At 40.2% G+C, this 16,673-nt stretch overlaps 4 protein-coding genes across 4 annotated transcripts; 2 read left to right on the top strand and 2 right to left on the bottom strand.

The window, feature by feature from the left end:
• Positions 1-546: 546 nt before the first annotated feature.
• On the top strand, positions 547-4,708 carry narfl (nuclear prelamin A recognition factor-like). Its single transcript, XM_069713463.1, has 11 exons — positions 547-623; positions 1,246-1,341; positions 1,433-1,576; positions 1,682-1,811; positions 1,923-2,057; positions 2,554-2,672; positions 2,782-2,911; positions 2,996-3,068; positions 3,173-3,310; positions 3,609-3,766; positions 4,005-4,708. The coding sequence occupies exons 1-11, from the start codon at positions 558-560 to the stop codon at positions 4,244-4,246; spliced, it is 1,431 nt and encodes a 476-aa protein (XP_069569564.1). The 5' UTR covers positions 547-557; the 3' UTR covers positions 4,247-4,708.
• A 405-nt stretch (positions 4,709-5,113) lies between these two features.
• Positions 5,114-8,644, bottom strand: LOC138629632 (hydroxyacylglutathione hydrolase-like protein). The gene is made up of 8 exons (XM_069713464.1): positions 8,124-8,644; positions 7,436-7,500; positions 7,215-7,332; positions 6,953-7,061; positions 6,562-6,665; positions 6,212-6,313; positions 5,939-6,018; positions 5,114-5,607 (listed from the first exon to the last, which is right to left on the bottom strand). The coding sequence occupies exons 1-8, from the start codon at positions 8,226-8,228 to the stop codon at positions 5,457-5,459; spliced, it is 834 nt and encodes a 277-aa protein (XP_069569565.1). The 5' UTR covers positions 8,229-8,644; the 3' UTR covers positions 5,114-5,456.
• Positions 8,645-10,319: 1,675 nt separating this feature from the next.
• Positions 10,320-14,443, bottom strand: LOC138629628 (hydroxyacylglutathione hydrolase, mitochondrial-like). The gene is made up of 9 exons (XM_069713460.1): positions 14,335-14,443; positions 13,628-13,812; positions 12,821-12,885; positions 12,543-12,660; positions 12,331-12,439; positions 12,131-12,234; positions 11,763-11,864; positions 11,568-11,647; positions 10,320-11,459 (listed from the first exon to the last, which is right to left on the bottom strand). The coding sequence occupies exons 1-9, from the start codon at positions 14,399-14,401 to the stop codon at positions 11,360-11,362; spliced, it is 930 nt and encodes a 309-aa protein (XP_069569561.1). The 5' UTR covers positions 14,402-14,443; the 3' UTR covers positions 10,320-11,359.
• A 116-nt stretch (positions 14,444-14,559) lies between these two features.
• Positions 14,560-15,515, top strand: fahd1 (fumarylacetoacetate hydrolase domain containing 1). Its single transcript, XM_069713462.1, has one exon. The coding sequence runs from the start codon at positions 14,825-14,827 to the stop codon at positions 15,485-15,487; it is 663 nt and encodes a 220-aa protein (XP_069569563.1). The 5' UTR covers positions 14,560-14,824; the 3' UTR covers positions 15,488-15,515.
• The last annotated feature ends 1,158 nt before the right edge of the window (positions 15,516-16,673 follow it).

Genomic DNA, 16,673 nt, shown 5'->3' with positions numbered 1-16,673 from the left:
ATTTGTGTCTTCATATTTATTTATTTTTTCCACAAACAAATTTCAATTATCTCTTTAAAATTACACATACTTCTTCATCCCTCGTTTACTGTAAAGTCCATTGTTTGTCCAGTCCAGTGTTTGTTGTCACTGTGGGGAAAAACATGTTTTTGAATGGAGGGAGAAGTTTCAAGGATCGTCTTCTGGGGTGATACAAAATTTTTGTTTTACTGTCCAAATGGCTCTTAAACTGACCCTTGAAAATGACCCATGACACAGCAGTTTTTGTGGACAGAGTTCAATCATTGTAATGTCTATTTTTTTTTTTTATGGGCTTCCTTTAATTAATCTACTGAGGGGAAAAACATTACAAGGATGTTTAACCTATACCTCCTGTTTATATCTGACCATCTGAACCTCTTCCTCTCCTCCAGAGCCCGCCAGTCCCCCCTTTCCTCCCTTCTTAAGTGAACACGACCGCTTTCCACACTGTTAGACAGCAAGTCTACGCTGGAGTTGAATCACGCTATTCACGACACAAAAGTAAACAACAAAAAAAAAACTTTACGGCAGTGAATATGGCCTCTCACTTCAGCGGCGTGTTGCAGTTGACGGATCTCGATGATTTTATCACTCCCTCCCAGGTAGGTTAGAGAAACTATTGTAACATGTTATAAAACGAGAGTTACTCCAGAAGGATTTGGTTAAAGTTAATGATTCGCGTCTTCTGTTAAAACAGCTGATGTTAATAGCGGAAACATCCTGAAGGAACTAACATGTTTACTTAACTGATCTCATCAGTGACGTCGTGTGAGTGAACAACCTATTAAAAAAAAAGAAATAACCGCGACATTGAATCCTTCTTCACTAAAACTCACCTTAATATGATTTTAACTGAGTGTTTCTAATGTTACGAATCACAACGTGTTAAACCCGTTGACTATTTGACTGCCCAGTTAGCTCGCTGCTAATGATAGCGATGATGTAACAACGATGAAATAGTGATAATAGGTAATAACTTCAGTTATAGTCCAATGATTTGTTCGTTTCTTTTCTATTTTCTTTTATTTATTTCCTTACTCTTTCTCCTTCCTTTGTTGCTCTTACTCCTTTCTCTCAGTTGCCCCTTATTGCTGTTTTTTTATTATTATTATTTTATTTTTTAATATAAATTGCTTTGTTATCTAGGTTATAAACTTTTATTTAAGACAAAATAATTAGGAGTATTTCGTAGTTTGGTTTACACGTGTCGTCTGTATTTCGCAGGAATGTGTCAAACCTGTCAAAGTAGAGAAGAAACAGGGTAAATCTGTCGCCAAAATCCAGATAGAAGATGACGGCAGTTATGTCCAAGTCAACCAGGTGGGTATCAAGACTTTAATCCAAAATCGGTGTGTGAATTATCCAAATTTAAGCAGCATTTGCCTCAAATTAACCTGCGCTGTGTTTGTAGGATGGTGGGAAGCAGAAGCTGGAGAGAGCAAAGATCACACTGAATGACTGTCTGGCCTGCAGTGGCTGTATCACCTCAGCCGAGAGCGTCCTCATCACGCAGCAGAGCCACGAGGAGCTCTTTAAAGTGCTGCGTAACAACAAGGTACACATGTGTCTTAATGCTTGTGTATCATGCGCCTGGTTTGTAATGTGAAGAGTAATTGCGTCATTGGATTAACGTTTGTGTCTTTTTGGACTCCCAACACAGGCCGATGCGACAGAGCAGAAGGTTGTGGTGGTGTCGGTGTCGCCACAGTCCAGAGCCTCCCTTGCAGCACACTTTGACCTCAGCAGTAGCGAGGCAGGCAGGAGACTTACTTCTTTCTTTAAAGGCCTCGGTAAGTACGAATATGATTATTTTTTTTTCTTTTCTGTTTATTTAATGTAAATCATACATCACGAACATGGGTTGATTTAGGCAGACTTGGTAACCTCAGTTATGATTGCAGGAGTTCATCATGTATTTGACACAAGCTTTAGTCGGACCTTCAGCCTGCTGGAGAGTCAGAGAGAGTTTGTGCAGCGTTTCCAGAGGAAGGAACAGGACGGCAAAGCCCTGCCCATGCTAACATCTGCGTGCCCAGGTATTCCTTTAAAAAACTCGTATGGGCTAAAAGTGAAATGTATTATGCTGGAGTGTCGTTACTGTGCTATGCAGCTCTCATTTCCTGTCCAGCACTCTACTGTCTGCTGTATAATAAGTGCAAAAATGCTCCACCCCAACAATGAATGTACAATATAGCTACTTCAGGAGAGAAGAAAACATTGTTAATTTTTTTTGAGCATGTATTATATTAGTTAAATATTGTTTTCGTATTTCCAAAAAATAAATTGACAAACATATTTCAAAACTCCGATGTGAAATTCCAGCCTGTAGAAGCACAATATAACATAATTGACTTCATTTGTATGTAGTTGTGTTAAGAGGGGAACCTGATAGTGGACCATTAACTGATATGCTTAATGAATGGCAAAAGATAATTAGTTTCTCTAGTTTAATAACATCTGTGTTTCTTGTATTTTTGATGTTATGTATAAAGACTATGAGCAAGTAAGATCCTGTAAGTGTGTTTTATTCAGGTTGGATCTGCTATGCAGAGAAGACCCACGGAGAATATGTTCTTCCATATATTAGTACCACTCGCTCCCCCCAGCAGATGATGGGTTCTCTGGTGAAAGGCTACTTTGCTGAACAACAGGTATGGCTTGAGTTTATGCATGTGGTTGATACATGTATGTAGATGTATAGTTTTCAAAAAACAGACACTGATGAGTTGTCATTAAAGTATGTGTTGTGTGTGTCTTTAGGGGCTGAGTCCACAGCAGATCTACCATGTGGCAGTAATGCCTTGTTTCGACAAGAAACTCGAGGCCTCGCGCTCAGACTTCTACATGAGCAAAGCTGAGACCCGAGAAGTGGATTGTGTTATCACTTCTGGTACAGTAACTGCTCTTTCAGTGCCCTTTGTGTATATGAATATACAGCATCCTTTGTCTTATAAGCTTTTCTGGTGATTATCAGGAGAAGTTCAGAAAATGCTGGAGGAAAAAAATTTGTCTCTTAATGATGTGGAGCCTGCAGCCCCAGATGCAATGTAAGTTACGTGCCAGTTTTCTGGGTAATTTCTACCCTTACAAATAATTATAAAATTCCAGTTGAATAGGTGAACTCACATGATATACATTGTTCTTCGCCCAGGTTCAGCAGTGTGTGTGGGGATGAGTTTCTGAGCCATGCTGGGAGTGGGTCTGGGGGTTACCTCCATAATGTCTTTACCTACGCTGCCAAGCAGCTGTTTGGAGAGCAGGTGAAGGAGCTCACCTACAAGATCCTCAGGTGAGCTTGTCTTCATTTCTTCAACCAGCAAAAGTGCTTCAGGCTCATTATACCCCCTGGGACAGTTAAGGTTGAATTCAGCATGAACCAGGACAGGTTCTGCTCATGAAGTACATTAAAAGCAGTTTGATTTCTTTAAAATTACTCTCCTCATAAGATACAGTGATTTAGAATGTCACATTATCTGATCAGGATGTTGTTGCTTTATTTTTTCAGACCTACAGATGCAGTGTTAAACTTTTGAGTAAGAATGCTTAATTGCACCTGCTTATATGTCTTCTCCTACTTGATGCCACAGAAATAAAGACTTCCAGGAGGTGAGTCTCGAGAAAGATGGCGTCGTCCTGTTGTGCTTTGCTTCAACATATGGCTTCCGCAACATTCAGAACCTAGTGCAGAAACTCAAGAGGGGAAAGTCCCCTTACCACTTTGTGGAGGTTATGGCCTGTCCATCAGGTAAGGTGAAGTACACAGATGTCAACATTTACAAAAACCTTTTCTTTTATGTGAACCGTTGCAGTTTTGACATGTTGGTACAGCACGTTTGCCACATCAGATACATAGAGTTTTAATCCCGAGTCTTTTTTGCAAAACATACCACTGGCATGCTTTGAGTTATCAAAGGAGTAACTGCAAGCAGAATAATATTCCTTGGCTAATTTAATGTTTCCCTGTACCACTTGTTTCTATTCAGGCTGTCTAAACGGTGGTGGGCAGGTGAAGCCCTCAAATGGTCAGAACCCAAAGGACGTTCTACAGAAAGTGGAGGAGCTCTACAAGGCAGAGCAATCTCTGTCGCCAGAAGATGACACTCGTGTCGCCGAGTTGTACCAGTCCTGGCTTCACAGTGTAGGAGAGGAGAGAGCCAAAGAGCTGCTGCACACACAGTACCACACAGTGGAGAAGATGACCAACGGGCTCACAATGAAGTGGTGATGAATGTCATCGTTCGGGCCCCCCTCCCCCAACTATATTTGTGCATATTTCAGCAGACACTGACTACAAAGCCGTCCAATTAAATGTGACCATTTTCGTCTTATCTTCAAAGACGAGAGATTTGTGGGCAAAGCCGAATATGAGAAGTTCTGATGTTTGCCAATATACCTTTAAACCACTTTTCTCTTTGTCTAAAAGCTGCGTGCTTTCCAAGGCGGAAGACCAGCTCATAGAAACAATCCCTGAGCGAAGCCAAATTCTCTGTACGACCTGATAATTTGCCTTTACACTGCTGATCGTCCTTTCACACATATAATTAACAAATAATTAATTTTTGTGTGGCACCTGTTACACGCTGGAAATGTGAGTTGAAATGATTCAAAGCAAAATATAATCATTCCTTGTTTATTTAATGATTTTAGATATATGCATTTTGAAAAATAAACACATTATTTAATTATATCTATATGTTTGTGTTTTTGAAACCTAAAGGACATGTCCAGAATATAGATTCAGACTGATACGTTTTATTGAATGATCTTCCCTCTGATGAACAGTTATGCCTCTTGTACAATGTGGATGGAAAATTTTGGATGAAAAGCAGAGATTTATATTCATAGTGAAATACATTGCAATGTGTTTTCTACCATTGTGGTATAGTTTGTAACATACTGGATATCTATCCCAAAATACTGAGTATAATGTGCAGTCGTGGCAGACACATTTACTTAAATTGTACTTGATGGTAAATTATATCTGAAGCTTTCATCTGCAGAAAGAAAAGAGCAACTGGAAAATATGTATACAGTGTCTATACTTAAACTACTTAGAATTAAATGAGTCTAATATAAATAATAGACATTAAGGGTATTTTTTTTTATCCCCAAACCACTTATTTTAAGCAATAAATACACAAAACCCTTTGTAATCTCATCAGTGTTTTTCAGTGGAAATTGGTATTAGCAGATAATACCTGTGCAGTTACTGTGTGCATAAGAGACTGGGTGATCAGCCTTTAAATTAAATTTACATTGAAGGAATATTTAATTGAAGCAGCTTTACACTGGCCTTTTTATGCAGGTTTTATAACAACTCGTACCACTTGAGGGCCAGCCTGGCACCCAGTCAAACTTAAGAGTGAAAGCAACAAACACCAAACACAGCAGTTTTGTGTCCTGCTACATTCAGTCATTCACCTGATCCCTGGACGTCAAGGTCGGAGCAGCCCCCACTCCAAAGCCAACATGGCATGAGGAGGAAGTCTCTCCTTGGGCTTCTTAAATTTGTCTTTTTCCTTTCGCAGGACTCTCAGCACCTCTATAGGATCTGTCTTCCCTGTGAACTTTTGCACTCCTTCCTCACTGCGGTGAAGAGAATTAGAAAGAAAGATTAACAACTCAGACAAAGTGTAACAGAAACTTGTGGCGTGAAATGTCCTGGTCCTTCTCTACACACACAAGCTCCCCAGAACGGTCAATTTTACAAACCTGTCCGACAGACGAATAATTTACATTTCTGATACACAGAAAGCCAACCGAGTACATACACAAGATACGTGTACTATATACACTATATTTGTCAATAATAGCTACAACAGTCGGACTGACTAAAATCCTAAAGGTCTCAGAGAAAGATAAACTCATTCATCCTTTTCACGTTCCATACATACTGTGTATAAATATCTAAACTTACGAGAGGCGAAGAAAAGGGTTGTATTCAAATTCCTCCATGAGGGTAGATGGCACTGTGGGTTTGTCATCATCATCTCTCGCCTGCAGACACAACAAAGACTGTAAAGAACCTGAGGAAAATTAATTTTGCTTATTTAAATTTAAGAGAAAGACTAAAGATTTTTGTAGGATGAAATGGACTTGTAGCAACGGGGAAGAAGATTTTATAGTTGACCATAACAAAATCCGAGAATATTGCAAGTTTTATTTCAGTAGTTTTCAGTATAACGCTCACCCTGGCCCAGCTCAGCATCTCTTTAACCTTTTCATTCTCTGGCTCCACCAGCAAGGCAAACTTCAGGTTCTTAATGGTGTACTCGTGTCCACAGAACACCTTCTACACATAAACAAAGCCTCATTTAAAGAGAGGATTAGATCACATCATAGCTTCACTATTGTAGTCATTCTGGGCTTTGTGCCTCTCTTAAGATGTTTTGTACTATGAAGTGATGCTGGACTCAATCCCCTCATTGTATGTGTGTGGATTTGTCACTGTGACTCAGTTTTATCCGAGGTCATGTCAGCTGTTTTTAACCCTGTGAATGCTGCGCACGACCAGGACAAATATTTCTTATTGCCACTCACCGTGTCTTGAGGCAGAGAACCAAGCACCTGGGTGAGGTTGTGGTACATCTGTTCTGCTGTGCCCTCAAGAAACCGTCCGCATCCACCAATAAACAACGTATCCCCTGGCAACCAAAAGAAAAGACAAAGGGATGTCTCAGAGGGCAGAGGTCAGTCCCTGTCACCACACACAACAAGAACAACTGATAGTGCGCTATTCAGCAATGTTTCATATCTCTAGCCACTCCAATTTGAGTTATTTAAAATAGGACACACAACTGATGCCGCACAAAGTGAGGCTTTTTGGCCTTTTATACACTGAGTGTTTTGTACTAAGGTATAAGCTGTATGGAGAAATCTGTGTCTTTGATTTCAACTGGTTCACCGGCTCGTTATGTTTACAGACAAAGACCTGTGAACACAGCAGGGGCGTCAGTGCACTCATCCTCCCAAACAAAGTAGCACATGTGACCAGAGGTATGGCAGGGAGTAAACAGGCACCTCACATTGATGGAGCTAAACTGCAAGTGGAGAAAAGACAATATCAAACGACAATATGGCAAAGACACAACAAGACAAACTGTATTGTTTCAGAATTTAGACACGTAAATCTTAACTAGGCATTGTCTTCAAGTAAAGACTTTCTTTTTTTTTTCCTGTTACTTTGTGGGCACCTTGAGCTCCTGAGCATTTGTGACTTTATCTGTGAGACCCCCGATCCGATCATCTCCCCCGTACACCCTCAGGCCAGGAACCTCCTTCAGCAGAGCCTCATTCCCTCGAGCGTGGTCCCTAATAAATTTGAAAAAGTTAGTTATTTCTTTAGCAGTGACTTATTTTAGTGACGTACTTCAGTTCTTGCCCACCGCCGTCTAATATCAAACACTCCTCTTACCAGTGATGGTGTGTTGTGAGAACAGCGATCAGATTCAAGCCTTCTCTCTTCACTATTTCTAGTAGCTGTCAAAAAAACAAAAAAACAAAACAAAAAAAATTCAACAAACTGAAGCTATAAATTATGAAGACTTGCTACTTTTTTTTATTCTGTGATGTTAAATGAGATATTTTTATGGTGAAAACATGTGATTTCATTGCATCCGTTTGACTTTAGAAAGTTGTAACAGGCATTTTTTACATTTTGACATAATATGCAACAAATAAAGAATTTAAGTGTCAGATTATGGAATAAGGAAAATCAGCATTTGTGGCAGCCCCATATCTGAAAGATTTATTGTCATTGCATATAATTATTCCTTTACCTATTTTTGTCTTATGTAATGCTTACACCGCTTTTTTTTTTTTTTTAATTATTATTATTTTTGTCATTTACTTCTTCATTCATCAAATCATGCTTAGATGTTTTTTTGGTTGTTTTTTTGTGAAATGACTTTATAAGATCTCCCCCCCCTTTAATCCAGCCATCACAGTCCTTTTATTTAAATCCACTGTGCTGTGTTTTCTTGTTTTCGTACATGAACAAAAATATAGGACCAGAAAAATACTTATATTTGCTATACTTTGATGAAGTACAGCAAACGTGCATCACAAACACTTGAGTGTGTCCAATAATACGAGTCTCTCACCCGGTGCGGTACGGCAGGGTCCACAGCTACGGCCTGTTTACTCTGCTCCTCTATCACCAGGTACATGTAGTTGTCCTCCAGGATGGAGATCACCTTTACCTTCATGGCACCCACACACACACACACACACACACACACACATGCGCAACACAGTGCGCGACGCTTCAGGAAGAGATTTGACAAGTCAACGTTGCACACTGTGTCGACGATTATCCAGCTGTTTTCGGCACAAGTTGTTAACGCACTTCTAGTACTGTGTTCAGCATTAAAGCACGAGAGCTGCAAACTACGACGGTGTCACGAAGCTGAACACTTTCTGCAGCCCTTAACATGAAGATGAAATATAAACGGTGCGATAAAACAAAAGGCAGCTCACTGTAACCGGGTCCGATTTTAGCGGATTATTCCTGTCCGTGACTGTGATTCTCTCAAAAATGATTATTCCACATTTCTGCATCCAGAGTAGGAAACTAGAGCGGCATCATCGAGCCAAAGTGTCAAAACCAAGACATTTTAATCGAGCCGGAAACATTCAACTCTGCCTTTCAGTCCGAAACAGAGGTCTTCAACAGGGGGTCCGCGACCCCTGGGGGGTCCGCAGAGGTACTGCAGGGGGTCCGTGAAGTCTTCGGTTGATTAAACAATTTGTTTTCCCAAATTTTTTTCCCCCACAAATTTAAATATCTTTAAATACACATTAACATGAATCCAACATATTGTAGCGAATGGATGAATGGAGGCAGAAGATGTTATTGTTATATTTCAGTCAGAAATACACACATTCAGCGACACACAGGAGCTCTCTCAAACTGGGCACCGGTTCACTCAGCGCAGGACTAGCCTGGACCTGTCCCTCCAAGCCTCCTGCACTCCTCCAGTTTAATATAAAACACAATTTTATACAATATATATAGTAGGGGGTCCCTGCTCCATCTCTCTATCAGTTTGGGGGGTCTTTGGCCTGAAAAACGTTGAAGACCCCTGGTCTAAAATATATTTAGGGCCCGAGCACCGATGGTGCGAAAGCCCTATTGTTCTTCAATGAATTATTACCCTGCGTTATTATTATTCTCTGTAAACAGCTGCAGTTTTGGAGTGAAAAATGAAAGTTGGTACACACAGTCTCTCCCCGTGAAAAATTTAGTATTTTAGTGGAGTAGCGAGTTCGTTGTGACAAATCTTTGGCTCACTGCAACCTATAACTCCACAGTCCACAAATATTCACTCAAATGCGACCAACATTGCCGCAGACATTCTTTGCATAGTAGATATCATGTTTTCAAGGGGGTCTGCAGTGATATTAAATATCTTCCTGTAATGTGTAGTGTATGCAAAACTTTTTCCAATTTCTCCAAACGTATTAACTTTACTAAAAGTTGAATCACCATCAACAGGCCGAGGTGGAATCTGAACCATTAATATCAACCTTGGTGAAGTAGAATCTTTTACCTGTTGAGTTAACCAGACTGTCGGTTGAGTCGATGGAAAGCTCTGAGTGAACTCCGTGAAACACTTTCTCCGCCGCACCTCATTCATTCGCGCCGAAGATAGTCCAGCCGAATGCCGCTTCGGAGCAATGACCTCAAGAGGACGCGGGTTCGAGCCCCGCTCAAGGTAATACACGTGGTTCACGGAGGGCGAGTCTCTCTAAGGGTATGCCACATGGGTTCAGGTCATACTAATACCAAACCAAAGTTCAACAACATAATAATAAATAACTTATGACAAAATATCTTCCAAATCTTATTGGATTTCTGTCCAAACTACCACAAACTGCATCCCTCAAAATCCCATTAATACATTATAATGTATGAGTTCTGCTCCAAACAGTGATTAAAAAAAAAAGGCATACCCAAAAGTCACTTTTGTATATAGTATATTGTATATAGTATAGCCAGGGTGATGTGGCTAAGTTTGACGTTTCGCCATGACGGGGAGTTGATGTTTAAAGTCAAACGATGCTCCAAACCTCCCGAAACTTTGCACATGCGTCAGGCACCAACTTCCATGAGTTTTTGAAGATGTTAAAGCTGCCAAAAAAAAGCCAATTATTTTTTTGGTAAGAATAAGGAACGAGAGCGAGAAAAAAATGTAAACTGCAAGCGGGAATATGCGTGCTGCACGTCGGGGAGCCGGCGGCCCCGACCCGCTGGATTTTCTGTAAAACACTTAAATGGGAAACTCTGATTACTTACGTAAGTAAAGGAATTTATTTATTTCCATGTACAATTTCGAGATACTCAGTATTTTTTCATTTAGTTATTACTTTGCAAAAAATTGTATATCATACATTATGATGATCAAATGTTTGACATATGATGTGTTGATTTAGACTGAACAACCCAACAGTGTAGAAAGTAGTCACAGGCCCTACATACCAATGATATATGGTTATACTTCCCTAATTTCATTTTAATAGTTCAATGACATCACATGTATAAAAACTCAATGACCTGATTCGGCACAAGTATCTTCTATTTTTGATACTTGAACAGTTTTGCTTTTACTTACCACTAAATGACTGAGATGTTTTATTGCTTTTTGCAAAGAACTTAATGCAATATTCTTTGTCAGATTGTACTTCACCAGCAAAAGAGCATTTATGACATCTGATAATTAATGCTAAAACTAACAAGTAGACAATGCTGTGCTCACTGAATGCTTTTAAATGAAATTAGAAATAAAAATGACACCGCTGGATTTGACATATAATCAACCAAACAAAAGAGCTTTTAAGCGAATATGAAAATAGATGACATGAAGAAACATTCACGGTCAGAAGAAAACATGGATACAAATCTTTACCTCTTTAAATTCATACTCGTTACCGAATCAGTTCACAGAAATTTCAGCCATATTTTGATTACATGTTTCAAAGTTAAACAATGAATGACAGCAGTTTGTACATCAACATTTTCAACAGAATACTAAATAGGCTCTAAAACTCTCAATCATTTACAGATTAACAAAGTCAAATTTATCATTTTAAAGCATTCACTTCATGGCTATAGTATTGCTTAAGATTACCAGACCAACATCTAACAAACAAAGCAAATACAATTAAAGGAATGGCAGATAACTTCAAAGCCCTATCACTACTGAACCTAGTGATAAAATGTGTGTACCTTCAGTGAGTGAATGTAGTGGATCTATTAAGATGAATTGCAGGTATCTAGTATATCAATGACAGCTTGCGGTGTTGTAAGCCGTTGAAACGGTCACGAGTGCACAGAACTTCACTCCTTGGGCACCCGGAAGCCGTCTTTTTCTTTCCGGAGACTTCTCATGGTTTCAACTGGGTCCGACTGCTTTACATGGTCCTGAACGGACTTCTCTCTAAATTAAACATTAAAAACACAAGTGAAAGTCAGGCAGCACTTTAAATGAAATTAGCTCTGAACAAACTACAATCATCTGGAGTTACTAGTATTAAGATGAACATACTTTACTCTCATAAAGGGGTTAAAAGTAAATTCATCTGCCAAAGTAGATGGAATAGTTGGTTCTCCGTTGCTGCACTTCTCCTACAGAAATATAAACACAGAAGTATTTTTTTTTTTTTACTCAGTGGTTTCGATGGTTGATCTTCTGATTGAGGCAACGTCTGCTTGGATGGGACACTGCTTGTCAATCACATACCTTCGCCCATGCTAGCTTCTTCTGAATGACTTCATTGTCTGGTTCCACATGACGTGCAAATTTCAGGTTGCTGACAGTGTACTCATGGCCGCAGTAAACACGCTTAAACACAAACGCACCACAGTTAGTAAGTCACGCAAATTAAACATACTTTGTCTATACAGAACATTTCCAAAAGAACAAAATGAAGAACCAACCTCAAACTAAATACAGAGTTTTCTCCCATCTGACCAATGAACAAAAATTAAGATTTACATTCTCATTTTTGAGTCTTGAATTTTCTTTTGCTTAAGAATTATTCATGTCTTCATATTACATTTAGACTATGTGACGGCTTTTGAACTAACATCCAGAGTGTGTATATTTACCGTTTCAGGAGGCAGCCGTCCCAGAATTTCTATCAAGGCTTTGTACATCTGCTCCGCTGTGCCCTCGAAAAATTTACCACAACCAGCCACAAACAGTGTATCCCCTACATGGGAAAAAAAAAAAAAAGAAGAGAGTCCTTGACACATGATAAGAGTGCTGACTTCCATCACGTGGTGATGGTTAAAGGGATTGGAAGTACCTGTGAAGACAGCTGGTGGCTCAGAGCTGTTTTCTTTTGTCACATAGTAGCAGATGTGACCAGTCGTGTGACAAGGCGTGAACAGGCATTTGACATTGAGTGATCCAAGCTTAAAAAAATAAAAATAAAAAAAAATAAAAAAGCACCGTTAAGCTAACGTGAGTCATTTGGGGGCTTATATTTGGATTGTCGAAAAATGTTGATGGTCTCACTTTGAAACTGTTCGAATGAGAAACTTTCTTTGTAAGAGCATCAACTCTGTCGTCTCCGCCGTAAACCCTCAGTCCTGGCATTATCTTCACCATCTTCTCATTTCCACTGGCATGATCCCTAAAACAGAAAATGGTGAGTTTATCATTGCTATACTTTGGTCCAGCAGAAGGCTGGTTTCACGGAGCATTTTTGTTGTCTGGAGGCCGGTGTGCGAGTACAGTATGCCTTTGCCAGCCGCTATAAATTTGCGAATGATGAAACATAACGAGCATCTTACCAGTGGTGATGGGTGGTCAGAATTGTTGTGAGTTTTACGCCATGTTTTCGGACAGCTTCCACGACCTGTTGAAAGGGGTCGGACTGAGGTTGATTAGTCGATCACAGCAAATCACCAACAATAATTAAGTCGTTTAAGTCGTTTATCAAAGAGAGCAAAGTTGTTGGTTCCAGCTTTTATTACGCGAGGATTTGCCATTTTTTTTCTGTATCATTATAAACTGATTTTGGACCGAGGAGAATACTTTGAGTAAAGAGAACGTAAATAAAATGTAATTACTCAATACAGCAATAAACTAAAGGATTGACACGCTATAATATAGTACTACAAAGGGCAATCAAAAAGTTCTAAATTTTGCTCTTATCGCACACGAACAGTACACAGCAATGTGACATGCACAGAGCTGGTGGGAAGCTACAACCTTCATGAGAAAGTATATCAAGTAACATCGCTTGATCAACATCAGCACCCGAGTGACATACATTTTGTGACCGCTGGTATGTGCGCATTTGCAGGTAGAGAGAGAGATCTAATCTGCAAAATGCATTTAAAGGAGAGCAGCGAGGCCTCTCCAAGAATGATATTAAATCCTATTTATATAGCATTATTGTTGGATTACTATTTTTGATGCATTTACTTGAATTGTAGTTTTACAATACCCCTCGTCTTGTAAACTTAATGCATTTTTTTTTTCCAGCTCCATCACAGCTTTTAGGGGCATTCTGGGATATCTTGAGGCATTTAAAACATTTTTTTTTTTTTAAATTCCCCCCCCCCCTTTAATATGATATAATATCCGCAACAGACCTTTATCGGCTCAACGGGGTCAACAATAGCCGCTTCTCTGGAGTCCACGTCGATCAGCAGGTACATGTAGTTGTCACTGAGTGCAGGGACGAGTTCAATCCTCATGTTTGCTTGTTCCACCACAGAAGATTTCCTCACTGCGCCGTGAAGGAGAGCAGCTGCCTGCGCCTGGACTTCCACAGGTGCTTCACGAGAGGAAACAAAAACAAAAACAAAAACACGGCAGACTGACATGAAGACACGATCAGGTCATCTTAATAACTTTTTATTTATATATATATATATAAAAAATATATATATATATAAATAAATAAATGTCTATAACATAGTTCTCAGGTATATGAAATGCCTCAAACACGAGGAAACTTCACACACAACCCCGCAGCCTGTCAACCGGTCAGCTGACTATGTAGCTTAAATGCTAACTGTAAAAAAACAACAACAACAACAACAACACATTAGCGTCATTTTTTTTTTTGACGTGGCAGCCACAGCTTTACTCCAACAGGACCGTGACAGGAGGAGATTACGCAAAGACGAGTCTCTTCTCAGACGAGGCCAGCTCGGGTTCATCTCCAGCTCCCGTCTCGAGCCGACGAAAGATAAAACAACATCCAGTAACTCACCTAAACATCCAGGTTAACACGCGCTAATAATAATAACAATAAAAAAGCGTGCGATAGGAGGTTAACCGCGAGCGGACATACCTAATTTGAAGGCGGTGACAGCTCCCACTAGAGAGCAGGCACTCCCCACGAGTGACCTGAAAAACATCACAACGGTGGCTGCAGTCTTATCACGTTTGGACAAACCAGAAAAGTTTGGTTGTGGTTCAGCTCTGACTCCGCCCTCTTTTAAACTTTACCCTCCCAGACTCAACCAATCAAGCCCGGAGGAGCAGATCGCGGATAGGTGTTTTAAAAACAACAACAACAACAACAACAACAACCGGGTTGTTGTTTTATTTATTACAACTGCGCCGGTGTTGACGACGATTTCTTGATAAACTCCTGAAGTACGTCGATATAATAGGAATTGATTTTTTTTATTTTTTTTTTTACTTGAGTTTTTGTCCATTCAGGCTTTCCGTAGGTTGATAATACAGTGTCATTGGTATTGTCGGTCAAAGTTTAGTGAAACTAGTCCTGGCTGCTCCGGAGCGGCGAAACCACACATAGTCTCACATTTCTCTCCACGATGACGGCACGGAATATATCTCGGTTTTGGGAGTGGGGGAGAAAGATCATTTGTGTCGGGAGAAACTATGCAGACCACGCAAAAGAGCTGAAAAATGCGATTCCTACGGAGCCCGTGTTGTTCCTGAAGCCCCCGTCTGCATATGTAACAGAGGGCTCCCCCATCCTGGTGCCTCTGTACACCAGTAACCTGCACCATGAAGTGGAGTTGGGGGTGGTCATCGGGAAAGGGGGGACGGCCATCCCGCAGTCCGCTGCTATGGAGCATGTGGCGGGTTACGCTCTGTGCTTGGACATGACAGCCCGGGACATCCAGGACGAGCTGAAGTCCAAAGGGTTGCCCTGGACCCTGGCCAAAGCTTTCAACACCTCCTGCCCCGTCAGTGAGTTCATCCCCAAAGAGCGCATCGCCGACCCGGGGAACGTCAAGCTGTGGCTCAAGGTGAACGATCAGCTGCGGCAGAGCGGCTGCACCGCTCAGATGATATTCTCCATCCCTTTCCTCATCAGCTACATCAGCGACTTCATCACCCTGGAGGAGGGAGATCTCATCCTGACCGGGACCCCGAAAGGAGTCTCCGCCGTGCAGGAGCACGATGAGCTACAGGCTGGGATAGAGGACGTTGTCACCATGAGCTTCAGAGTGGACAGACAAGAAAGATAGTGAAACAGAAGAGACTTGAGAGGCACAAGAAACAAATTAAATTCTTGTTCCAATACCTGTAAGGATCAGCAGATGGCAGTGCTGGACCATCAAGACCACGTTTCTCTCGTGGTTTCTCGTGACTTTTCGCAGCCTTGCACAGTATTTGAGAAGGACGGGAGTTTGCAGCACATTGATTGATCTCAGCAACGTCAAAGGTGCTTATGATCTGTTTTAGTGGACCTCTTACTCAAACCAGGGATGTGAAAAATTGTTCATTTACCAAATTCTCACTGTCTTCACAAGTAAATTTGTCAAACACCAACACCAAACATTCTCTGGTTCCAGCTGCTCATTTGTGAGGATTTGATAGTAAAATCCGAATTGTTTCTGACCAAGAAAACCTTTGAGGACATCACGTTTGTTCTCAGGAAATTGTGAAAACCGCTCTTTTCTGATCAAGATCAAATGATTGAGATAATAACCAGCAAATTCATTGTTCATTAAAATGATATATAAATGCATAATAAAGTACTTCTACAGACAAAATGTCTGGCCTTGTCAATTTTTCTAAAACAGTACATCTGTACATCTGTATGATTATTTTGTATTAATGCATTAAGGTGTTCGCTTTTTAATATTGTAGCTGGTCGGGGTGAAGGAGTTGAGTTATTATACCTTTTCTGTTGTATACTGAGGAAAATATATAAAAAGTGTCATTTTTTCCCAGTAGTGGAGTAGATTCGTCTTGAATGGAAATACTGAAGTACAACTACTTCATAATTTCAGTTAAATCCAGTACACAATACTTGGAGTCCACCACAGCAGATGATTCATTGCAAAAAGCAATAAACACATCTTTGATAGTGGAGCTATCATTGACACAATAACTTCCAAATGATGCTTTTATTAAACAATAAAACCATACAGTATAACACCAGACCCCAAATGTAAAGATAACAGTGCCCTATAGGTACAGTAAATATATTCCATTTAAAGGATAATATGTATAGAGGACCGTCTATAGCATTTGCACACCAAAGAATTTCCTGTATTTTTCCAACCTTTGTACTTGTGACATCGTGCTATTTCAAATAAGAGGATATACATTCACTTTAATGACACAGGCTGAAATGATGTGGTGTTTCCATCGGAAGTTAAATAGAGTTTACACTGGATGAGTACAAGTTAAGAAAATAGTCATATC

Source organism: Brachyistius frenatus, unplaced genomic scaffold (assembly GCF_029030835.1).
Source record: "Brachyistius frenatus isolate BFR_SWC_R1_liver_20210118 unplaced genomic scaffold, ASM2903083v1 Contig_119, whole genome shotgun sequence".
NCBI classification, from domain to species: Eukaryota; Metazoa; Chordata; class Actinopteri; family Embiotocidae; genus Brachyistius; species Brachyistius frenatus.
Note: the sequence above shows the minus strand (reverse complement) of the source record. Positions and strands in the feature narration are given on the sequence as shown.